The sequence below is a fragment of the Sturnira hondurensis genome, unplaced genomic scaffold (genome assembly GCF_014824575.4).
Source record: "Sturnira hondurensis isolate 20B ecotype Veracruz unplaced genomic scaffold, ASM1482457v3 Scaffold0009719, whole genome shotgun sequence".
NCBI classification, from domain to species: domain Eukaryota; kingdom Metazoa; phylum Chordata; class Mammalia; order Chiroptera; family Phyllostomidae; genus Sturnira; species Sturnira hondurensis.
Window position 1 is genome coordinate 9,915,792 of NW_028082350.1, and position 25,955 is coordinate 9,941,746.

At 40.0% G+C, this 25,955-nt stretch overlaps 1 protein-coding gene across 1 annotated transcript in view; it reads left to right on the forward strand.

Moving 5' to 3' along the window:
• GPC6 (glypican 6) overlaps window positions 1-25,955 on the forward strand; it is a 1,021,374-nt gene that overhangs the window by 680,659 nt on the left and 314,760 nt on the right. The window contains exon 4 of the mRNA XM_037057550.1: window positions 5,534-5,699. Coding sequence (XP_036913445.1) covers window positions 5,534-5,699 — 166 coding nt within the window. The remainder of the gene's footprint in view (window positions 1-5,533; window positions 5,700-25,955) is intronic.

Below are 25,955 nucleotides of genomic sequence, written 5' to 3' on the forward strand. Positions count from 1 at the left end.
ACAGGAAAACAACTCTGACTGTAATTCTGTCATTCTTGAGGGATTTAAAAGACACTTCAGAGTCTGGCTGGTGATATATTGAGGTGATGAGCAGAAACATCTCATCATTTCATATGACTATAGATTAGACGCTGGGTAGAATGGCATTGCCTCTTGTTCAAAAGAACACATTTCGAATTTATCTTAGTTAAAGAATTCACTTCCATTTAACTTGATTTTCTTTGTGGAGCAGAAAATAGGTATGTTTACTTGGCTAGACTGTCAATTTGGTTATATTATCTCCATAAAAACAAACAGTTGCTGGGTATATTTCCATTGTGTGCAAATATAATTTTATAATTTGTACATGTTTTCTTGCTTCCTAAAAATATCTTCAGAGACAGTCTTATTTTACATGGACCACTATCCGGAATTGCTAATGTGAGCACCAATGCAGGAATGGTGGTCCGGACACGGAAAGCTTATGTATATTAAAGACCTGCAGTAAATCGCTGTTGTATGGTGAGGGGTAGGCTATGTCTCCCACAGCTTTTAGGAAACATAAGAAGTATTGGCTGTAACACCCTGACACCCGTGGCTGGCCGGGTCGATGAGGCGCAGGGCTCTCGCCCCACACAGCGTATTAAGAGGGCTGTCTGTGTTCATTGCCATGCTTCAGTGCATCTCGCGTTAGCCTTTTGAAAAAGAAACACAAATAGCAACAAAAAACTCACCAAGTTTAACTACAAGTTCAAATATTATGTTATTTCATTTCTTTTTGAATTATTTTATAAAGAACCTTACTTATAAATTATATTATGATTTCTCAAATTTTATTAGTATTCCTCAAAATTAGTCAGTTATAATATCAGCCATAAAATGATCATTTACAAGTCATTTCTTATAGACAAACAGCATCACAACAAGTCAACAGAAGAACTAACTCCAAGATGGAAGGATTTTATATTGAAATTGTACTTGATTGACTCACAAACTTGCATCCATCCCTCCGAAGTAGGATACTGGGGTAGGAGCTATGGGCTGTTTTAATTTTTCCCTGTTCCAACAAAGGATTCCTACTGGGAAAAGGGCAAAAGTCATGTGAGAAAACAAACAAGTGCAAAAAGATTATCAATCACAACTTACTATTTTTTTTTTTACTTTGGCAAACTGTCTTTTTTATACCAAGCTATTACCACTTTTTAAAAACATTTTATTTATTTATTTTTAGAGAGAGGGGAAGGGAAGGAGAAAGAGAGGGAGAGAAACATCAATGTGTGGTTGCCTCTCATGTGTCCCCCATCGGGGACCTGGCCTGCAACCCAGGCATGTGCCCTGACTGGGAATCGAACCCTTTGCTTCACAGGCCTGTGCTCAATCCACTGAGCTACACCAGCCAGGGCTACCACTTTTATAAACATATCAACTTCCCCTTTCACTTAAATTTATTCCCCAATATACTTTGAATATCTAGAAAGCTACAGCTACATTTTACTCCTTTTTCTTTTTTTCCTGTATTTTTTATTACTTATGCTATTACAGTTGTCCCTGCATAGCCCCCTCCACCCAGCCTCACCCCCGCTTCCCTCAGGCCATCACCACAGCCACACCATTGCCGGTGTCTATGGGCCATACATACATGCCCTTTAGCTAATCCATTCACCGCCTTCCATATCACCAAATATTAGAAAACTCAACATTTTGTTTCTCAGGATGGATTGTATTCTTTATTGTTGCTCAATGAACACAATATTCTTCAGTAGGAAAAAATAATCCACCAAATGTACAAATTTCTGGCGATATGTGTGTGAGAAGTAGGCTATTCTAAATTTTTAGAATTTAGTTTAGTTTTTAAAACTCTTTTATTTTGGTGTTGCCAAATATATGGACTCATTACTATTTCAGAATTTCCTGAACTAGCGATGTGTGAAGTAAATACACACATTTAGTAACATGTATATTGCAGAGATCAGCTGGTTAACAGTATGGATCTGATATGCACTAGAACTTGCTGTGGCTGGAATACAAGTATGCGCATCCTTCAGAGCAAACTCATTGTAAATTTAAAAGTAGATAATGCACCTATTGAAGTAACAAAAAAAGTGATAAGACCAACTACTGGCACTGATGTGGGGAAAACTAGGTCTCTTGCACATTGCTGGTGGAGATAAAAAAATGCTAACAACCAATCTTGAAAATAGTTTGGTGGTTTCTTACAAAATTCTGCATGCACTGACCATTTGACTCATCCAGTGTGCTCCTGAGCATGCATCCCAGGGAAATGAAGACTTGACATTTGTGCGAGAACCTGTGCATGCAAGCCCATAGGAGTTTTATTCCTAATAGCCAAGCACTATTCCTAATAGCAAAGAATGGACGGGCAGGCAAACTCTGCTACATCCAAACCATGGAACACTACTCAGCAATAAAAAGGGATGAACTGCAATCCACACAGCAGCTTGGATGGACATTGACAGGGATGTTAATGCTCAGTTTTCAAAAGTGAAGCTAAAAAGGTCACGTACTGTATGATTCCATTAAAAAAAACATTCTTGAAGAGGACAATACTATAGAGATGGACAAGAGGTCAGCGGCAATAGACCTCCAGCGGACAGGATAGGGGGCGGGAGCTGGGTAGCATAAGAGGGGCCTTATCTCATAATGGAAAAATTCTGTGTGTTGATTGTGGTGGGATTACAAAACTGTACATAGGAAAAAACTGCACAGAGGTGTACGCACGTACACGCACACACACATGCTCACCAAACGAATGCAAGGAGAAAAAATCGTGAGAACAGAGTAAGGCCTATACTAGTTAGCAGCAGCGTACCAATGTCAAGTTCTTCTTTGTGATATTGTACTACAGCCATATGAGCCATTGCCGTTGAGGGGAGGGGAGGGAAGGGCACCCGGGACACTACTGTTTTTGCAACTTCCTGTCAGTCTATATTGATTTGAACACAGAAAGATTTTTTTCAAGTAGGTAAAACACAATTTTAAAATGTCATTAAACATTTCAAAAGAGAAATATCCTTTCACAGAATTGGCATTTAAACAACCTTCTTTTCAGAGGCTGACTTCTAAAAGTCTTCAGTTTGAAGTGATGATTTTTTTAAATTTTAATTCAAGTATGCAATTGTATCAATTCCAAAACTAGGGTCTGTGAACATGAAAGCTTCCACTTTGATCCGATACTCTCCATTTTCTTCTCCAAACGGCCTTTATGTGACCAGGCAGGATGTCATTTCCAAAAGTGCCGAGAGAGCCCCATTTAACTTGAACAACATTCTTCTTTCAGATTATCGAGGCTGTTCAATTTTCTCTGTTGGTTGCTACCCTGATTGGAGACTCCTCTTAAATGTCAGACTGAGAACACTGTACTGGCTCCAACACAATAAAAACATAAATACAAGTGAAAAAAAAAAAACAAAGCTGTAGAATTAATGTAATAAATAACCTTTAAAAACAAAGTTAAAAACCAAACAACAATTTAATGTGAGAGGTAAACCACCATCAGCTGCTTCTTTTTCCCGTCAATATCAACGTGAAGAAAGAACTGGGGAATGCAGTGGAGGGTCCAACTCGGAGAGCTCTTGTCCGCACCATAATCATAACAGTTTATAGTGATGGCCACGTTTTACAGAGTGGTGTAGGGCATGGTGATGCAAAGGAGTCCGCCCTGTCCAGGGGATCTCAAATGTTAACCCCCAGTTTTGACAGCGACTCCAGGTTTACCCCGGCACACTGAGTGACAAGAAGCAACGTGGTATGTAATCCCAGTGGCAAGGAAATCAAAAAATCCAACCGAGTCGAAGGAAGAAATTACTTAGCCAGCTCATGAAAGTCAGGAGGTCTCTGGGGAAAGCTTCAGGGTCAGGAGAGAAATTGGAAGCCTGTGGGAAACAAAATCCTGCGGACCACGCTTTGTGGGCCTGAAACCACACCAAATGAGTAAATTGGGTAAGAATTCACAGTTCCACATTGATTCTGTATGCAGAATCCAGACTATTTTCTCTATCTCTGTAACTGGCTTAGAATAGAGTAGATAAAGGAACATTTTTTAAAATACCACTCGATCATGGATAGAATTTGGCATTTTCACCAAAGTAGCTCATCTGGAGAAGATGGTGATGGTGGCACTGATGTGCCTTCGAGAGAGAGTCACCAGACTCCTTACTTTTGTTCTCCTTTTTGTTTCTGCTTTACTGTTGGAAAATAAATTTTAGCATAAATGGTATTAAGCCATTCTCTAAATATTTCTAATGAAAAAAGGTCAATGATGTTTTACTTCACTTACTTGCTTTGCAGTACATAATGCAGTTCCTGTTGTAAATCACGTTCATTCTACTTTATTAAAGTAAACATTAAATGACCAGGAAAAGTAAAAAACCAAAAGATAGCACTATGAAATGAGTCAGAGATAAGGTGGATTAAGAGATGGATAGAAGGATGGATAGGTGTGTTAGAGAGCAAGTGTGGGACCATGTCAAATGTAGAATCTGGGGGTAGGAATGTGGGTGTTCTTTAGGAAAACCATTGAACTTTTCTGTATGTTAGAAAATGTTCATAAAGTTTGGGGGGAAGTGTCAAACAAACCACCCCACAAAAAATAATTAGAATTTTCAGTGCCTAAATAAATAAATAAACCTTCCTGAAATAATGTGTTAGGGACTCGGTCAGCATGCAACATAAAGTTAAGAAAATAATACAAAAGCCAAGACCTTGTATTAAAAACTTCAAATGTGCTTTCTAGTAAAGGCTAAGGTGACAGATTAGCTGTAGTTGTTGAAAATCTCCACTTATGTGGAAATACTTTTTACGGCCCAGCTTTGTAGAGGTGTTACTCTTTGTCAGTATCTGAATGTTTGGCTTTCCTGTTGTCATTGTCCGCTGGTTAGTAGCTGCTCTGAATTATACACACTGCAAGGTTCACTCCTCCCATGCAACCCTGGATCCATCTTCCACCAAGTTCCAGAACTGCAAAGCTTCCGAGGCCCGAAGCCGGGTCAGTGCCGTCACTTCGAAGCAGGCTTGGATCTCAGAGATCCCAGATCGGTTGATATTGATCCTTTTTTAAAAAGTTATGTACAGAGGAAGTGTATCTGGCAGCCTCCTTTAGAAACAGGGTCAAATAACCCCTTGGAAAGTTTTCCAAGGGTGTCACATTAAACTTTAATAATACCTACATTTCTGTGGGGCTTTTAACTTTGCAAATTGCTTTCCCATGCATTATCTCATTTCATGTTCTGTCGCAGCGAAACAGCGTCTAGGTTTTAGTGCTGAATTACAATGACATAGATATCAAAATGTTGACGGGGACATTTCAAGAAAATTGATTAGTACTGTGCCCAACACAAGCATTTAACAGGAATTACTGGCTTCAAGATCAAGTCTTACAAAGAGTTCAGTTTCTGATGGTTCCTTTAACTTTCTGTTCTATGGCTAGAGGTTTACCAGAACTACTTCATCAAAGAGAAAGAGAGAGAGTGGGTTGCATCATTTTCTCCCTTGCATCCTTCCTTCAGATTTTCTTTTCTTTCTGGTACATCTGCAGGTCAGCCCCACCCCGGGGTGCATCCGTGCCCTGATGAAGATGCTCTATTGCCCGTACTGCCGAGGACTTCCCGCCGTGCGGCCCTGCAACAACTATTGCCTCAACGTCATGAAGGGCTGCCTGGCCAATCAGGCCGACCTGGACACGGAGTGGAACCTGTTTGTAGGTAAGGGGGTGCCGCCGTGCGGGCGCCTGTCTCGGGGCAGGCTCAGAGCTGTGGTGACTTCCAAGTGGATGACAAGTGGATGACTGTGGTGACTTGCGGAGATGATGGCAAATTTTCCAAAGCACAACACCAAGCAGCGTTTAGCAAAGGACAAGCATTATTTTTGCATTTCAGAATGCAATAATGCATTCAGAATGCATTATTTTGCATTCTGAAAAGTGGGACTTGTAGGCTGTGAGGAATAGTCCTGTTAAAGGTGGCATAAGCCAGTAGCTGTACTGAGTTAGCTGATGACTCTGACGAAGGTAAAAGTAGCCTTGGTTGAATTTTGGTGAGCGATCGGAAAGATTCTCCTAAAGGAAGTCCACAGCACCGTGTCTTCTGTGTCTGTGTCACCTCAGCCAGGTCACAGATACACAGATATAGTGATGGAGCAGGAGCGGACTTTGTTCCCTCCCCCACCCCCAGGCACAAACACAGCAGACCCAAACCCCGAACACCGAGTTTGGCTGTGGAAAAATGAGAGCTGCTTTATTTGCAGAGCACAAAGCAAGGAGAAGGGGAAGATGTGTTGCTTAAAGCCCAAACTCCCCCATGGCAGACAAATCGGAGGGTTTTATTGGGTTGGAGGAGGCAGCTATGCACAAGCGCTGGTAGGGCAAGTTTTAATTAGAGGATTTGGGAACTCAGTCATTTATGATAAGGGTCGTCTGCATGCGATCTTCCTGGACATTGACCCTTTGCTTCTGAAAGCGTTCCAGTGTTCAAGTTCCGGTCATGTCTGGAACCTTTGGTTCCATGGGAAGAGGTGAGGCTTTGGTTCCAGGTGCAGCTAGGGAACAGAGCGGGCCCATCTGCGGTGTTCTCTGTAAGATAACTCATGAGTTGTATTAATCCCCATCTGCTAAGGGAGCAAAATTAGTGTTAAGCTGTTCCATGTGATTTGTGTGCTGTTTCAGTATTAGTAAACAACGCCTTCCTTAAACGTCTATGATGAAAATAGCTCAATATTTTTTGCCAAAATATGCAAATTTTCATCCTCATTCTGTGGAAAAGAATGCATCGGGCACACAAGCATGAATCAGCCTTTCAGTCTTTAGAAGGGAGGAGGAAAAGAGGTGGGGAAGATTCAGGGCAGGTCTGTAAATCATGGCTTACATCTTAAGTGTGGGGAAATCACTCAGGGGCGGCACTGCCGAAAGATATTTCCCAAATAGCTATCCAAGGATAAAAGGACGCGTTTTATAGGCGGGCTTCTCCCAGGAAAGTACACAGGCCTTGAAAGAGTAAATGTATTTTCTCTCCCCTCTGTCAAATGGCCTTCAAATGAAAATACTTTCAGTTGCATTTACTGCGACTGCACAGCAACCGGCAGAGTGGTGCAAAATAACAGTGTCGTTTGTCAGCCTGGGAGGACCTTCGTCACTTATGCAAACCTCTGAACCAGAATGCACGTGTGAAGTCTTAGATTGGAGTTGGATAGGAAAAGAAACTACAACATGCGTTCGAACACAGAAACTTAAGCCCACTGTGCAAAGAAAGATGAGATGGGCTCAAGTTATAGGTGTTCAGCTTTGGCAGTGAAACCTGTTGGCTAGCACGCTGTTACGCTTAGAAAGTCCAGAGAAAATGGCTCTGACATTTTATAAAAAGATAGGAGAGTGAGTAGAATCAAACGGAAGTCGTCAAATAAGATCTCAGAAATCATTTTGGAGCAGATAAAGTGAAATGCTATTCTCTCTCCTTTCAGTAGGAGGGAAGAATCTGTGTGATTTTGGACTACTTCATTTGAAAAGTGAGGGAGTTTCTTTAAAGCTAATTATTTAGGTACCCTTCTAATTCAAAAACTATATTTATTGTTACGATTTTCCAGATGGGTATGAATTAAAAAGGTAATCAGAATAAACTTGATCTTCTAAAATGGGCATTTGGACTAATTTTGGCAGACACACTACCCAAATAATGCTAATAAAAATGTACTTTCATCAAAAAAAAATCTACAAAGATTTGCATATGTTAAAGACCATTTTCAAGTCATAAGGACTATTCATACTTTTTGGTTCAAACTGCCTGATTCACAACCCAGGCAGATTGTCTTTTGTCAGTCTGCAACTTATTGATACAAGGCGAGGTGTGGACTTCAGTACTTAGAGCAGGACGTGATTAAGAATGAGAATATGAGCTTTTTAACTTGTAAGAGCAACAGTAACTTCTTAATTGGCTTTTTTCCTCGGTGTTGGTTGGCTCTTTTGATGTAAAACAAATCCTTAAGCTTTCTGTTAGTTGGCTTTCCTCAATGCCAGTTACATGTGTAATTAAAAGTCTGGAAAAGCATTTGATTGAAACACTAATAAGTTGAAACCATTAAGTGTTTTAATTAGACGGAAAGCTGGTGGCTAGTCCTATATTAATATATAGTCATACCCATAATTCCCTAATCTCATTTAACGCATTAATGCTAGAGACCTCTCAGAAAGTCCTCCCAGTTTTCTTTCTTCGGGTTTTGCTATGACAATGAGAACTGACCACCAACACAGACCTACAGAACAAAATTTGTTCTTGCTATTACTTCTCCCAGTGTGAAGTGTTACTTCCCGGATTTCTCGTAGAAATTAGTCAAATGTGCCAAATCCGTTTCCACACAGATACATCCGAGATGACGGTGTTACAGTGTTCATGAATGCAGCAGCAACGACAAGGGAGCAAATCAGTAATCCAAAAAAAATTATATATAATAACCCTCTCTTTGGTTAGCACCTGCAGCCCATCACTCGTGGGCTTCTAGCATCTTTTCATCAGAACTTTCACTTCTTTTGCCGTCGATTGCATGAGCCATCTCTGCCTGCTGCACTCATGTCCCATTTTGTATGTTTTATAGGTTGTTTTTTGTTATGTGTCCATCAACAGTGTGAACAGTGGCACGCAATCATCCACCAGTGAAAACAGAGATTGAGTGGGTGGCACAGTCTCATGATCTTTGCAAATCCCTGCGATAATTGAAAGTGATTTGTGACTGTTTAGAATTCAGTGGGTGTTTGGATCATATCTAAAGAAAGGCAATTCAGTGATGAAATGAAATGTTTTCAGTGTTTGAGCAAAAACCCCAGTGGTATTCCATTCACTTCCGAGGTTCTGTACATTTTTTTAAATTTTATTTATTTATTTTTGGTGGGAGGGGAAAGGAGAGAGAAAGAGAGAGAAACATTGATGTGCGAGAGAAATGTCAATCGATCGATTGCCTGCCACACTCCCCTGACCGGGGACCTGGCCCACAGCCCAGGCATGTGCCCTGACTGGAAATCAAACCAGTGACCTTTTGGTTGTGGAACAACACCTGACCCTCTGAGCCACACCAGTCAGGGCTCTGAAAGGTTTTTTAATCTTAGAAAAAAAATCGAGGATGCTGGGGATGCATTTTCTTCTTCGCTAGTTACATACTTTATCTTATTTTTATTATTTTTTACATTTATTAGGGTGCATTGGTTAGTAAAGGGGTGCATCTCTGAAGTTATTCCTCCTTCCTACAATAGTTACTAGATACAATTTTGGGGGGTCACTGGCTCTGCACAGAACACGGAGTTAAACTTCCTAAGGGATGCATTTCCTAAGTCTTCCTTCAGGAAGCTTAATTATCTACACTGCACACAGTGCCCAGAAAGTTCTTATCAAATAACTATCGTAGGAAAAAGGAATAACTCTTCACCTCTTAGGTAAAGAGCCTTAAAAAAGAAAAGTTGCTGCCCTGGCTGGTATATAGCTCAGTGGATTGAGTGCGGGCCTGCGAACCACGCGATCGCGGTTCGATTCCCAGTCAGGGCACATGCCTGGGTTGCAGGCCAGTTCCCAGCAGGGGACTCACGAGAGGCAACCATACATTGATACTTCTCTCCTTCTCTCCTTCTCTCCTTCCCTTCCCCTCTAAAAATAAAATCTTTAAAAAAAAAAAGAAAAGTTGCTGACAGCTTTGAGGAGAGACCCATTTCAGAGCAGAGGAAGAGCCTCAGTTTGCCCCTCAGTTTGCCCTTGCTGGGGAATGCTCAGCGGCTTTCCAGCTTTCCAGGAGTGTGTGGGATTCCCCAGCACAAGGCCCAGCCCAGCCAGCTTGCTCTTGCACTTCAATTCCTGCACCCAAACGAGTGGGCGCGCTGCACAGCACCTAAGCGTGGAAGGAACGAGAGAGTGGTCCCTAGCCTGTTCTTTCACAAACCACGCAGTGGCACAAGATTGTAATTTGAGGCACTGGCTGTCTCCGCGGAGGCACTTACCCCCAGGGTGGCTGTATATTTATACATAACTCATTTCAGCCTCCCTTTAGAATGTTGCCTGAATGTAAAGGGGTTTTCTTGAAAAAATCATGTGAATTAAAATTTCCTAGAGGCAAACAGTTTGCGGGCAAAATTTGTTGTGCCATTAATATCCCGTGGTTATTTCGAGTGTTTGGCCCTGATGCTAACCCTCCATGTATAAGAACTGTTCTGTTTGACAAGGGGCCTCGTTAAGACTGAAATTACGTTTATGTAGCTGTAATAAATCTTGCTTCCAGTTTAGAAATCTAGGAGTCTGTCCCCGCCTCATGTCGGGGACAGACTCCTCCAAACATCTGGTATCTTCTACGACTTTACAGACTGTGAGAACCAGAGGGAGGGAAGAAGGGGTTGTGGGGTACAAGGGCAAATGTCAGACAAGAGGCAGGGATTCTATTTTGTTCTCCAATATTTTTATTACTAGAATCTGATGGGATGTTTATTACTGTGAGATAAGGCAAAACTCTATAGTTCCATAAAAGTGAGGCTTAACGATGTTTTTGTCCAACCTTGTGTCCTAATATTTTAGGCCATCCAAGAGACACTAATAATCTTCATATATTAACTCAACACACTATAGTGAGTAAGCTAGACACATACCTTTTTTACTGTTGGAGAACTCCGTGTGGTTAAATGGATTATAATCAACTGTGTTAAAGTGGTAGGAAAATAGAAGCCCAGGAAACTAAGTGTCTACTCAGGAGGAAGACAGCCTCATTCGGAGGGCCAGGGAAGCCCTACCTTGACAAGTATAGAATAAAAGAGTCAAGAAGATTGCACTGAAGTGGTGTCGTCAGATATAATTGATGTCAAAGAGCCATAACATATGTAATTTTTACAGTGTAGGCCCCAAATATTTGCAAGTTCTGTGGCCACTTCATGATCCGTCAATGGCTCTTACATACATATTTGTTTCATTGTTGACATATTTTATGACCCAGTCCCACCGCGACCACTGCCACTGAGTCTTTCCTCAAGGAAAGCTTGAGTTTTTTGATCCATAAATGTCCTCCAATTGCCGAGAGGGGGTGAGACAGTAGAGAGGCTTGTCTTTGTAATTTAGGCCTTGGATAATCGTAGATCAGACAAACTAGTGGTATCGAACTTTCTAGACTTTCTCTGTCCTTTTAAAGTAGGCAGTTATTATGTCTCAAGACAGCCCAGTGACAGAAAACTATTACAAAACCTCAAAAATGAAGTTCAAGGTGGGCACTACCTCTGTTCTGTGGCAAGAGGCATTATAGTACTATCCATTTATTTATTCTCTCACAGATGGGCCTTACTCAGGTTTAAGCATGGCAGATAGGAAAGAGAAAGCCTCGCCTGCCAAGAACAGGCCTCTACGTGTGTTCTGTGAATGGAATAAATGGAAACGAGCAGACAGAGAAATGGAAGGGCATATAGTAAGAGGCTATTTTATTTTGCTTTCTGAGACTATTCGATTAATGGCATGATGACCAATTCAGTCATTTAAAAAGCGCTTATCCCCACTGTTAATGGACTCTCGGAGCGCAGGGCTGGCAGCTACAAATCAGATTGTGCGCCTGGTTCTTTCGCTGTGACGGCTGCTACGAAGCTCTGAATTAGGGCTGCCCACAAGGAAGCTGTATTAGGTCAGTCAAATGACTGGTGTCATGTAATACGTGACTACTCTGGTGCACAAATGACGTTCTTAGGGCCCGCAGGAGTTGTTTATCTTCTAGGTACTTAGTGTACACACAACTTTGTGCTCGAGGCAAATGTTGCTAGATAAACGTTTATTGTTTCTAGCAAATAAACTCAGGTTCTCTTTGTATAAAGTACAGAGCTATGCGATGGTACATTTCAGGAGGACATAAAATAAACACAAGGAACTCTTTCAAGCATTTGGATGAGGCACTCCCATTTGAGAGACTTTCTACATCATGAACTCCTATTATACATCTGATAAGAAATTTTTAGTTACAAAGAATTCTGTAGTAAATAGGCTATAACTGGCTGATACATCCGGGCATGCCATGATTCAAAACCCTCCTAGGCCCTAAGCATAGAAAATTGTTTCTTTTCAACCAAAGAAGAAGAAAAATTCAAGAATTGTACTTAGCAGCAAGCTTTCGAGCTTCCTCTCCACTTTGTATAAGACAAGAGCCTTGTCAAAAATACAAGCCAGAAATACAATCCTTAAACAGGAACAAAAGCTGAAGCAATTATTTTAGAATCTGATTTCTCCGTTAGCTACAGAACTTGCTTTTGCCCATGCACTTTCCTAAAAGCACTGAGATTTTTTAAAAAATGGAAAACACTTTATTTTCTATCAGTGGAAATCTTACCCCACCTGCCTGAACCTCTGCCTTTCTTTTATAGTCATTGATTCAACATTTCTCATTCCTCCTGAACATTCGTCACATGCTGTGTTCTCTCATAATGCTGGCAAGATGTGTAAGTTGTCCTAACAACTTGCTGAGAAAAAAAGAAAAAGAAAGAACACAGTTGGCTAATACCCAGCAGCCTTTCACAAGTGGCATTTTTATCCATTTTCTACATTGAGAAAACAAAGTACTACTGGACTGTGTATATATGAAAATGCTTTTGTCTGGTACTGTAGAGCTAATGCCTTAAGAGCGGTATATGAATGAGGCTATGCAGCAAACACAGAAGCAGGCCTTGCTTAACCTCTGAATTCTCGCTAATGCTGGTCTTGAGGCAACAAGAGAGATTCATGGGATTGCAATTTCTATTCTGGATCAAGGAGATTTTCCCATGGATCAAAGCAGGCAAAGCGCATCAAACCTAAAATTACTTGATGTAAGGGGCAAGTAGTCATTCCAAGATGTGTATTTGTTTCTTTCCATCACCACCCCCCATGGCAACTCTTGTTCCTCCAGTTTCCACATACTTGACATAGTGGTCAACATCCATTTCCTATTGACTGGCAGCTACAAATGTGACATTATAAACTAGATTTTCCAATTGGAATTTATGTTGCCATATGATGTGACACCAACCAATAGCTTGTAATGAAGCATTCCTATTTTTGCAAGTATAGTTTCTTTTAGGATACAAGATGTTCCATGTATTGTAGGAAGTTCACTGAAATACCTTTTATTCCCTTCTAAGCTCTCCAGTTTCAAGGAGAACTAGCAACAGAAGAATTTATTTTACCAGGAGAAAGCAGAGCGTGACAAAGTGATTCAAGGGGGCTAGAGAGTTGCCTTTGTATTGGGGATTTTGCATTTTGCTTCAGTTTACCCTTCAGTTTCATGTTTTCTATCGATAAATGGTTAATCTGATAATTATATCAAAAGATAATTGTCTTTACTAATTCAGATCTGATTTTATTAACCCGTGATAGTTTTCATTGTCATGTTTAAGTTCAAGCTATGACACAGATATCTAGCTTTAGGCATGCCAAGAGAAAATATTTGATGATTCTTTAGAATGGAATTAAATAGACTCCAAAAGGCCCCAAAATCCCAGGTAAAAATAAAGCACTATAAATAGCAGCTTGATGACATTCTTAGCAATTCCAGTTTGAGGCGATAAGAGGAAACTGAGGTAGAAGCAAGGGTTGTAGAAACTAGAAACTAAGAAATATAAAGAGTCCTAAGCAAGTGGGTTGTTAAAGAAAATACTAAACCACATGGCCTTTCACAAATAGCAAACTTAAACAAGTCCCAGGACCATCCTACATTAAAGTCCTTGTGACTGATGGACTAGAATAAGGGGGTGGGGGGGGCCTCCTGAGGCATTTAGATCACTCTCAAAGTCCTGATGAACAGCTAAAATAAAATCTTTGTTTTCACTCCAATAATAAATTCATGGCTGACATTGCAACATTTTATTGAAATACCTTCAAAATAGTAGTGTTATGGAGGGTGCCTAGACTTCCTTCCCATAAACATAGAATTTGCATGCGTATAGAATTATATGGATAATGAAATCTACCTAGAGGTAGGTCTTCCAGTTGCTCGATTCACTCCTTTAATTCATGATTAGCTCAAGAGTAGAAGTGCTGATCTTTAATGTTATAAAGATCCCTTAATAGAAGTGCTTATTTCTTTAATATTATAAGAGTCTTAGAATTTTGCTCCCTTCATCTTACTGTCTTTGTGACTTGTTTATTAAAGAACAGCCCTCTGAGGAAACGGGTAGAAGCCAGGTTAGAAGAGATGGCTCCATGAATTATTCTGATTGTTAAAGGCGTGTGTGTGTTTTAAATCTATTTTTTAAAGATTTTACTTGTTCATTTTTAGAGAGAGGGGTAGAGAGGGAGAAAGAGAGGGAGAGAAACATCAATGTGTGGTTGCCTCTTGTGCACCCCAACTGGGGACCTGGCCTGCAATCCAGGCATGTGCCCTGACTGGGAATCGAACCGCAATCGTCTGGTTCGCAGGCCCACGCTCAATCCACTGTGCTACACCAGCAAGGGCTAAAGGCATGTTTTTATTGCTTAGTCTGAAAGAGAAATTGGCATTAACGTCCTTGGGGATAATTTAAAATTTTGAGAGTCTTCCTGCTATATGAAAACTCTTGCGCTTATAACTCATTTAAGAATATTATGTCTACAGATATTTGGTAAGATAGCCGGGAGAAAATTTAAATTAAAATAGAGCTTGAATATACCTTGTCCTTCAAATAACAGTGTATAAATCCCGCATAAAGAAGACACATCCTTGATTTTTATCTTTGCATGGATTTAAATAATTTGCTACACTAAGAATTTCCTTTATTATAATCTGTGACGAAGTAAAAATTAGAAATAGCACTGAAAAATAGGTCATTGAATATATGACATTGTCCCCAAGAAGAGATATATCTATACGCAGCACATTTTTAATTTTTAAGGTATAGGGATAGTCTAGAAAGATAATAGTGATTTTTAAATGTAAAAAAAATTCAGTATTTGCTATTAAAATTTCAAGGCTCCAGAGACTACCTTATTTCATGAGAAGCCTACGAATAATAGCAATAATAAAGGAATACAATAGTAGATGGGAGAGAATTTTGGAAGGGTGGTGCTGGCCTCTTTGATTGCCAGAGCTGATGTGGTTTTCAGGTTGACCGACTCACAAAATGAGCCCTGCCCTAACTCAGCCCAGGTCCATCACCCAGTAGTCTCACAGCAACTTGAAGGAGTCAGTGCTCCCTAAAGAAGCAGGTCTCCTCTTCTGTAAGGCAATTCATTAACTTCAAGGAGAGAATTCTCAGGTTTACAGCAGGCAGCTCAGGATGGCTGTTCGGAGCCCTCGGTGTTACCATTTGTGCCTGTGTCTTCTGCGTTTCCAAATGTGGTGTCCTTGCTGATTATTAGATTAGGTCCTTGTCTTTCACACGGCTCGGTGTTTCGAACTTTTCTGTGTTAACATAATCATAGAAATGTATTCCATGGTCCAAAAATTGCTGTCTGATTCCCGACTAGATGGGGAAGCTGAAATCACCCACGGTCCTAAGAGGTGTTGCTCAGGAGTGATTCTACAAACAGCGATACACAGTGCCCTTTGAAGGTGTGGATCATGCATAGGAGCTGACTTTTAGAAGGTGCCCCTTCCAAGTGAAATACATACGTCCCCTCATTAATCAGCCTTTCAGTATTTTCCGATGAATCACTGAGTCTGAATATAAAATATTTGAAAAGTTCCTGGAGATTCAATTTAATATGTGCCTCAGACCATCCATTACTGGTTGAAGATCCACATAGGTACCTCTCAAGATTGAGAGAAGAGAGATGTCCATGAGAGAATGTTCAAATGTCTGGCTACTCACAATTGTAGCGTCCAAAGTCTAAACCTCAAAGAGCTGTAAGGAACTTTACTCCCCTATTTCTATGGGTCTGGGTCCCATTTGCAGGATATTCCATACATAGCAAGAATAGCTAACATTCACCGAATACTTACTTCATACCGGGCAATGTTGTAATTACTTTACCCTTCTACTCGTCACAATAACCCTATTTAAATAGTCAATGTTATGACCCCCCGTTGTACAGATGGTAAAACTGACAGGAGATAAATCAAGTGATCTGTCCAAAGTCATACATTTGGCCTCAGAGCTCAGGTTGTTAACCACTGCACACATGAACTCCTACTAGGTGTTTAGGAAGTAACTCTTAGTCTGTGGCTTCATGGATGGATGGGCATGTTGAGAAAAACTGAAAATTTGGTATTGTCAGCCCTGTTCACCTGAATTTCTGTAGCAAAGGAAATGTTCTATGCCTGTGCTGTCCAGTACAGTAGGCACTCGCCATATGTGGTCATTAAGTGCTTGATACAGGCCTAGTGAGACTGATCAACTGAATTTTTACCTTATTTAATTTTGATCATTTAAAGTTAGTCACCTGCAACTGTTGAGTACTTAACTTGTGGCTAATTTGAAAATAGGGATATGGAGTTAAGAATGAGCATGATGTCATTTGAAGAAACCAGCCAGGCAACAATAGACATACTTGCCAGTCTTGTACCGGGAGGTGAGATCGGTCAGGATTGGACTGTTGAAGCTTTGAAAACCAGGTCAAACACTTGACTTTGTTTGGTCGGCAATGACATGTCACAGGGCAGTATAGTCCAGGTAATGGCGAGACCTAAAGAGTCATTTAGCAGACAAAAGGATGGATTCCTACGGACGAGACCAATGGTAGTATGCCTGGAGAAGCCATCTGGGAAAGACAAAGGGAGACAGCACTCATGATAGAGCTGGACATAATAATTTAAAACATTCCATGTCTACATATAGGCAACTAAATGTAAGGGCAAAGAAAGACACACATTGGCTATAAATGAAATATAAGCACAGGAAACAAAGATGGTGCCGTCAGCAAATTGAGAAGACAGAGAAGCTAGTTTGGGGCATGGCACACATGGATTTGTTCAATCCATTTAGGGTTTTTTGGGTTTAAAAAACAGGGATACCAAAAATGAGAACGTCCAATCAGATGTTGAAAATAGTCATGTTTTACATTCCTAGAACAGGACCCGGGCTGCCAAGAACCACTGGCAGTTGCCACACAGCCCAGAGAGTTCTGTGGCCAACTTGGACAACCAACTCCAACAGATGGTGCCCAGAAACCCCGTTCCTGGGTACCACACCAGCAGCAACATGTTCCTTCCCTGTGAAATTATACCATCTTTATGCCTGAATGTTAAACATTTAACAGTATGCTCATCAATAATGTATTCTCAGAATGAGCCTATATCTATACTTCCCAACCTCTTTAATTAAGTGTAGTTAGAATGTCAACTCTAAAAATATGAGCCTGCTTAAACATAATGATTCAACAGAGACAGGCCTTGGTTGCTCCCCCTCATCCATTTCCTCATGATTCAGTAACCCCTGGATGGCCGTATTTATCAAGCACCCTGGCGTTTTGTAACTGCAGTCAGTCCAGGAGGAAATGTACTTTCTATTGGCTTTGACTTTTGCAAACCTCAATGCATGACATCTAGGGTAACTATTCATTCCTGGCCACTGCCAAGTTCTGAATTTTAAGAAGAAGCATGAAATGTGTTAATTTTACAAAAAAAAATTGCATCATCCCAAGGGCATTCATTTTCTTGACTGACAAAAATGCCAGGGATCAGGAAGCAGCTCCTGACTTCATCGAATGCCTCCCGGCTCAGCTGTCACCATGCAGAACCCAAGGTGCAAGGACCACTGTAATCTGTTCACTGGTTTCTGAACATGGAGTGTCCCCAAGGAGCAAGACAGACATGAACTTTGCAGCTTTTGCAATTCAACACTGGAAGGAGCAAGGAGGGTTTTTTGGTTGTTGGGGTTTGGTTGTTTTTCTTTGGGTTTTTTTTTTTTTTTGAATCTCATATTGCCAAGTTACCGATTTAAGAATGCCCCTAGAGTATAAATTATTTCTCCAAACCTCTGTAGAGACGTTTGTCAAATGCCTTTTGCTTAGCCCATTAAAAGTGAAAACCATGAAATATTATTTGAATTGTAGCCCCAGAAAATGCCCCCAAACCACCTGCCCCTCTTTGGAAAGCTGCCAAAACAAAGCAAGAGGCAAGGTCAAGCCGGACAACAACAATGGGAGGTTTCTGCATGTGGCTTCCCTCCCAGGTAGAGCCCAGGGGTTATGTCCAGGCTTCCAGTCACCTGGGGAGGATTTACATTTATTTTTATCCACCCACATGGGAGTCCTGGGTTTTGAGACCAACATTTCAAATAGTTTAATAGTAATCACGCAACATATTTTTTTTAGAAATCTGAGAATGATATGTGTTGAATTGTTATTACATTTCCTTGAATTTGATTTGGAGAAGTTAGTTTCAGGATCCGTTTAATTTCCATGTGGAATTGACAGATATTAAATTCTGTTTCTCGTGAGTGCCTCGGGATTTTTTTTAATCACTCCAATTCTGGCCTGTCGTACACGGATTCCTATGCCCTTGGCCTGTGATCGCTGGCCATCAGATTACTTATGTTTATCACAAACATGTTTAATCGACCTTTAAAATGTAAGACAAGGAAAGCTTAATTTAAAGTTACCTCCAGGCAGTTTTTAAGATGCAGAAATTAATAGTTTTGAAATGCAAAATGGCAAAGTATAAGCCTTATTCAACAAATTGATTACAAGATGAAAATCAAATTCTTTAATCTGAAACCTTTTAACTTGGCAGAAAAACAGCCATGTAGGGGATACTGTGGCAGTTTTGGAAAGTGCTTGTGATGCTTCCTGATAACTCTATATCCATTTATACAGGAAAAATGCAGTCATCTGGGCTAATTAAGAGAGTGTAGACACTAACATCAAATTATTGCCTTCCAGAAGGCATTTGGGGACTGACTTTAACATGTAGGCTTCAGTATTTATTGAGGACTTATTATTCTTCCAGGTACTAGTATATATATCTCTATATTGTAAGAAATAAGAATGAGTCATATTTAGTATGTCAGTTTTACATAGTGTGCTTTTCTATTTCATTTAAAAACCCTAAATTTTTCTGAGCCTACACAATCTTTTTGTTGATCTTTTAAAGAGACATTTTAGCCACACCCTTATCAAAATAAATAAAATTCCAAATTAGGGGATTCTAACCAGGGGTTTAATATATATGTATATATAATATGTACATATGTATGTATGTGTGTATGTATTATATAGGGAATATATGTATTATATACATGTAATGGGTATATATATATTAAGTTTGATATATGGGCTTTATAGCTCAGGGGCTAAGGTAAAGAAACTGCTTTACATGTGGTTATTCTCCAATCTTCATTTGCTTGAATTCAAATTATTTTTAACATTTATTTTGAAATTATTTGACTTACAGAAAAGTTTTGGAAATAATAGAGTTCATATATCCCCAGTATTCAACTTACCTTAATGTATACAACATACATACATAATCATAGTAGAATAATCAAAATAAAGAAAATAACATTGATAAAATGTTATCAGCTAAACTAGAGCCTTCAGTCCAATTTCACTCATTGAACATCTTCATGTTTCAGGATCCAGTCTAGGATTCCATGTGCACGTGAATGTTTTGTCTCTTTAGTCTCCTCCGATCTGTGACAGTTTCTCAACTTTCCTTACTGTCATGACCTTGACACTGTGGATGAGAAGTAGTCAGTTGTTGCACCGAATGTCTATACTAATACCCCAATTCTCCTCCAAATTTGGCCACTGATCCGAGTTAGCATGCATAAGAGGATCTTGTCTACAGTGATATTACTGTGTTATTTGCATAGTGGTGATTTTTCTATTTCCCTCTTCCCTTCTATATGTATTAATGGAATCTTCCCTTACCCCCCAAACTGGATTGTTTTTTTCTCCCAACTGTTTATTTAATGAATAATATATTCATATCACTATTAACTCGTGGATATTTATTTTAGTCTATGTGTCTAAGTTAATACTATTCATTGCTCAGATTGTTTCAGGGTTGTATATTGGGAGTGCCTTTCTAGCTGCTTCCCATTCTTTGTTGAGCACTTCCTCATTTTTGCCACCACAACATATTCCAGGACATTTTGGTATTTTCCATGCCCTCTTCTTCAAGGATGGAGGATAGTATTAGAAACCAAGAGCTGAGCACTAGACGAGTTCATTGCTGCAGGAGTGTCATTGCTATTGAACAGTCTCTGCCAACGAAGCTAGGAAATTATATATACTTAGACCGATTCTAGTTCAACACCACAGAGTTCATCCCAGCCTTAACTCTTTCCTTATGTGTAACTTCTTTCTCCTAAAGTGAGCAATCTGGTTCTCGTGATCTTCATTATATTAATGTATTTGTTCAATCCCAATAGATACATGTCACAGGTACTAACCCACAGTTCTTTAAGAAACATTTTATTGGCCCGAGTACACTATCTGTATGTATTTCATTTTATCTTTATAGAATCCAGTCAAAATAACAGTGTCTCAAGGATACTTAGATTCTTTAGTTCATTCCTGTCTTCTTTAAAGTGGTTTTATTATTAACTGGTACCAGAATTAGGTTTACTTGTTACTGTTTGTATTTCATTTTAGGTTCTCTTACGTCCCTGATTTTAGTTACTAGTTTATTTAGGAGTGGGATGTGAAACCTTACTATAGATCTAAGTCTAAAAACTATACAAAACAAATTTATAGTCTTGAGATAAAACCAGAATTGGACAACTGAGTAGGGTTCCTATAGAAGTATCCATTCATTTCTTCCTTATCCATACAGACTCACGACTTTCCCCCCTTCCTTTCGTTCCATTTCCACCCACCATTTGTCGGTTGATACATCTACCAACCTACAGCTGTTTGCTCTCTGGTTGACCCTCCCGCACATCTTTTGCAAACCATGTCTTCCAGCTTCTTTTTTTCTTACCTGCAGGGTAGCATATTATACTCTATTGCCCTTTTCTGCTCTGACGTAATTGTGGAAATCATTCCAGATCAGTTCAGAGAGAGTTTCCCCATTCTTTTTTGTAGCTGCATAGTACTCCACTGGCAGGATATACCACAGTGTATCGATATTGTTTCCAACATTTTACGAATACAGATAAAACTGCAGTGGTTAACGTGCATATGTATTTTTTGGAGGTGTAATGTCAGAATAGATTCCAAGAAGTGGCATCCCTTGATGAAAATGTAAGTGCATAGGTGGTTTTGTTAGGTGTAGCCTGATTTTCCTCCTGAAGGCTTGGGCCAGGTTGCATTCCCGTCGGCCACAAGAGTAGTGGCTGTTCCCACACAGCCTCCCTGACCGAAAGGTATACTTCTTTTGTTTTGTCAGTCACTTAGATGATGGCATAGAACTTATTTTTGTTTAATATTTTTCTTCTATCACTTTGATATTGTTTAACTGAGTAAAGTTAGATCTTTTTCACTTGCCATGAGTGTCACTTGATTTTTTTTTTTTTTTTTGCTGGGATATTCTTACTGAAGTACCTGAAAAAACTTCCTAAAGGATTAAACAAGAGTTAGTTTTGTGTGAATTTATCAACAGAGAAGATTTATTTTTAACTAATATTTTTGAATGTTAGGGAAACATTTTTATTGTTTCCTAAACTCTCATAATATATCTGGACTTTATCACAAATGCTTTCCTGTAGTAGAATTCTGGGAAATAAGTTTAAGCTTATGAAGAAGACTGTAATTACTGCAATTATGGAAAAGTAATTTACTAACTGTATAAATTGAACAGATTTCAAATAGAGGAGATAGGTCATAAATAGCAAACAGGATATTGAAAATAAGTATTTGGGAGCTAGAAAATTGCTAGTTAAATGTATTTACCTAATGTAAATGTTTTGCTAACATATGTATAATTTAGTTTCCTAAAACTTAAAACCATAAGGTTTTCCTTTAATTAAAAAATGCAATAGATGTTAAGATGATTACATGTTTGTAGAAGTCATTCTTCTGCTTGTTCATCTGATAGATATGAGAGACCTGAAAATACTCATTTTATGACAACTGGATTAAAATTAAGCAAAAAAAAAGTGTAGAAATATTTCTAAATTTGGAAATAGGTAGAACCCATTTGGGAAGGAATCATTGCAAAACACTGGAGAAAGCATTTCAAAGAGGTGGAGCACAGGATGAAGGGAAAAGTCGTGAATTTTGGTTCTAGAAAGACCTAAGCTTCAACTTGGCCACTTGTTAGTTTTATAGCAATCCATGGCCTCCAGAATTCACTGGTTCTTGTGCTAAAACCAAGTGGTTTTCCAAGAGCACAGCCCTACCCTGAGACTGTGCCAAGGCCAAGCTCACATCTTCTCAAGCACAACTTCCTGTCAGCCTCCTGAGGCTCAGCAGGGGATGTCTGTGGGTAACAGTAATTAGAGAGGGTCATTCACAACAGTGCATTCTTTCGCATTATTTTATTCAATCACCAAAGTACTCCTAAGATACAAACGAAATCACTAAGAAGGAAAGTGAGCCCCTTCCCCGCCCCTGCTGCCTCTGAGAGCCAGATTGCCAGTAAGTGGGCCAGCGGGAGGTCCATGCGAGTCTCCCTAGCACAGCCCACATTTTCACCTGTAAGCTCCCCTCCGCCACAGCTCTACCTGCCACCCAGGCGGCTGCTAAAGAAAATAGCTTTTCTGTGAACCATAGACCTAGAATAACCAATATCTAGATCCCATCCTCAGTAATAGCCGTGAACGCTTTTTTTTTTTCTCTACCGAAAAATAACATTTATAAAACATTGCACACAGGCAACATTCGTTCAACTTGGACAAAATATTTTTCTGAATTATAGTCCTGAAACCCCCGGGCCATATTGCTTTGACCGTTTGTAGAATTGCCTTGACAAAATTACACTCTGTAGCCTCCCAGCTGCCCCCAATGGAGGACTTAGAAGGGGCTGAGCTCACCCTTGAATGCATCGTGGAGAAGCCCCAGGGTAAGAAGCACTGTACTGCATCGCAGGGGCTCCCCTCTGACAGACCAGAACTGACACAGGACTAGCCAGTTCCCCAGCTACTAGTTTGATTGTAGCTGATGGAAAATGTAATTATCGTAAGCAATCATTTTTCCTTCATTGCTTTGACCTGTCCACTGTCAAAACTGCCTACCTTTATTTCGTATAGCATGAAATTTTTATTATTACAGCTTACCCCTGGAGTCGCCTCATTTTTCACTTTTCAGAATTTCTCTTTTATTGATTTTCTTTCTTCCTTTTTTTTTTTTGCATTTGTGTCTATATGCCATTTACCTCCAGCTTTCAATTAGGTTAAATTTGAATAAACCCTCTTTGCATGCCCCTGGACAGGTTGCTTAAGATTTTGAATCTTGGTCTCATTACTTCTAAGGTACCAGTCTTTTCAAGTTGTCAGGACCAGAAATCGTTTGTGTAAAATATATAATACAGCTTCGCGACAAACAGTACTACCAATAGGCCACCCTTGGGAAGTTTGAGAATTGTACTTCTTCAATATGAGTTTCAAAGTGAGAAAAGGACTTAAAACCTATAGTGGTTTACAAGATAATATGATATTGAATCACATTATTAATTTATTTGAATAGTGTCAATGATTGCGAAAGTCAAATTAGGAGCCCAAAGGAAAGAGCACAAAAAATCGCACATTGACAAATGGGAGATGAGGAATTAAATATCACTAAAATATTCAAATACATTGTTCTTCACAATGCTCTTGTAATCCAAGCCAACTTGCTGAATATACTTAGCAGAGAATAAATTCACTGTCACAAAACCATCCATAATGCCCTTTTTCTTTCTATTCAGTATCCTTTTCTTTCCCAGGAGGGGACTAGAGAGTGATTGAAGCTGTTTTTTCTAATCTTTTTTTCACCTACAAAAATCAAGTAGAGTAGAAAAAAATTTTATAAAAAATACCAAGGATCTTAATGACTCATCTAAAACAAGTAATATATACAACATGAGGAAATAACGTGAGTTGAGAAGTCTCCATTTAAATTTGCGAATACTCCTGGACACAGTCCAATGCGGTAACTGCAAATACTCGTTATAATAAAGCAAACTGTTTTGCAAGGTGTAAGTGGTCTTTGCCGAACAGATTTAATCAGTGTTACTTGAAAGGCTCTTTAAATTATCACACCAGATGCCAGTAAAACACAAACCCTGAACATTTATGGAACATTTTGTTTACTGGCATTTCTTCTGAATTCTCAGAAAAGTCTAGAAATTATCCTTCCACTTTATGTGTTTGTCCAAATCACCCAGCATCTGACTCCAAATCCACAGTTGATAGATAATCTCCAACGTTAGTTACAGTGTTTTTGAAATAAACATTTATTTCACAGATTTGTTTCAAATACAAAGGGAAATAACACTGCTGAGCAAGGTGTTAAGTTTTTTTCCTCTGGAAAAGTTGGCATTTTTTTTTAACTCGTGAAAGATATTCTCAGGCAGAAGCACACATCTATAGGAAGAGAAGAAAGATACGAGGGCTGTGGGGAAACGTGGAGACTGTTAATGAGTGAGAAAAGGAAGGGATGGGTAGCCCTCATCCCTTCAGGCACGGGGGCACATGAGGAGCCTGTTGTGAGGAGAACAGATAGTACTGAGTGCAAGAATAAAGGCTCGCGAATGTGTTTGCAATCTCGGGAAGAGCTGCCAGAACAAAATGGTGGTGTCAAACGTAGTCACTGATTAAGAAATGGCATCGGTTTTTTTCCATAGTCCTAGAGGCACAGAAATCAGAAACCAGGACAAATGAAGCTAGTAAGGGATAGCATAGAAAATGCCCACCTCACAAGTAGAAGCAAATAAAGGAAATAAGTTTAGGATGAGCCCTAGGTGCCCTTTGCTTCCTCTCCGGGGAACACATACCCATCAGTTTCCAAACAAATTATGAATGGATTAAAAATCTCAGTAGCCATATTTTCTACACCTGGCACTGGGCTAGGAAGAGTGGAACTAAGAAACAAATGAAAGAGAGACATCTCAGCATGAAGGATCTCAGAGTAGGGGTCAGATCAACAGTGCCCACGTGGTCACTCCCCAGAGGGGGTCTTGAGTCTGCAGCAAACCTCCGGGCCTGGCAGAGGCACCAGGGAGAAGACACTGTGTCCTTAAAACACCTTCTGACATGTCCCCTCCTGCTGTCACTCTAACCCTGGGCCCATGGCCCTCACATTGCTTCTTGTTTTGTGTTTGTCTCTGCTGACTCGTAGGCCATAGTTCCCATGTCCTTGTCTTCTCTGCTCCCCTCTGGCCATTATGTCTGTAAGGAAGGTGTCGTCACCGTGGTCTTTCCCCAGGGACCCTAGCAGCGTGCTTTCCATGTTGTGGGTTGGTTAATTCACGGCGATGAGCAGTGACTGATGAATTTCGGAGTGGCTCGTGCTGATCCAGGAACCCGAAGATGCGCTGTGGTGATACAGCACATGTACGCACCGCAGGACACCTGGGAGCTGCGGAGCCAGCACGGCTGTGAGGTCCGCTTCCAGCTCTCACTGAACACACAGGTCTCCACGCTGCTCCCGAACCCTCCAGGCACACTGTCACCTCGGGGCCCTCGCACCTGCTGTTCCCTCTTCCTACATTGCCGTTCCTGCAGACGCTCATTCGCATAGTGCCTTTCCTCACTCCACTGAGGGTCTCACTTAAGGTGTACCCATTCATTGAGACTTTCTCTTTCTATCATAAAGTTTTCCCTTTCTGTATTTAAAGTTTTAGCCATCCTTCTTGCCAGCCATTCATATTGTGCTTCTTTCCCTAATTCATCACAGTGTATTTACCTGTCTGTCTGTTTGGTTGCGTATTTTTGGTCCATCTCACCAACAAGGGGACTTTGTTTTGTTTTGCTCTATTCCCTTCCACTTCCAGCCACAATTCCTGGAAGGTGGTAGCTAACTAACCAATGGTTTTTTAATAAATGAATGAATACCAGAGTGCTGTTAGCTTTTACTTTCTCCTCTACGTTAAGGACTTCATAACCCTTAGCCTGCCTATGTTATTATAAACTGTTGTGATAATCAGATGAAATTATATATGCATATGTGTATTGAAAACTCTAAATTGTTTTCCATGATAAGGCATAATTATGAATA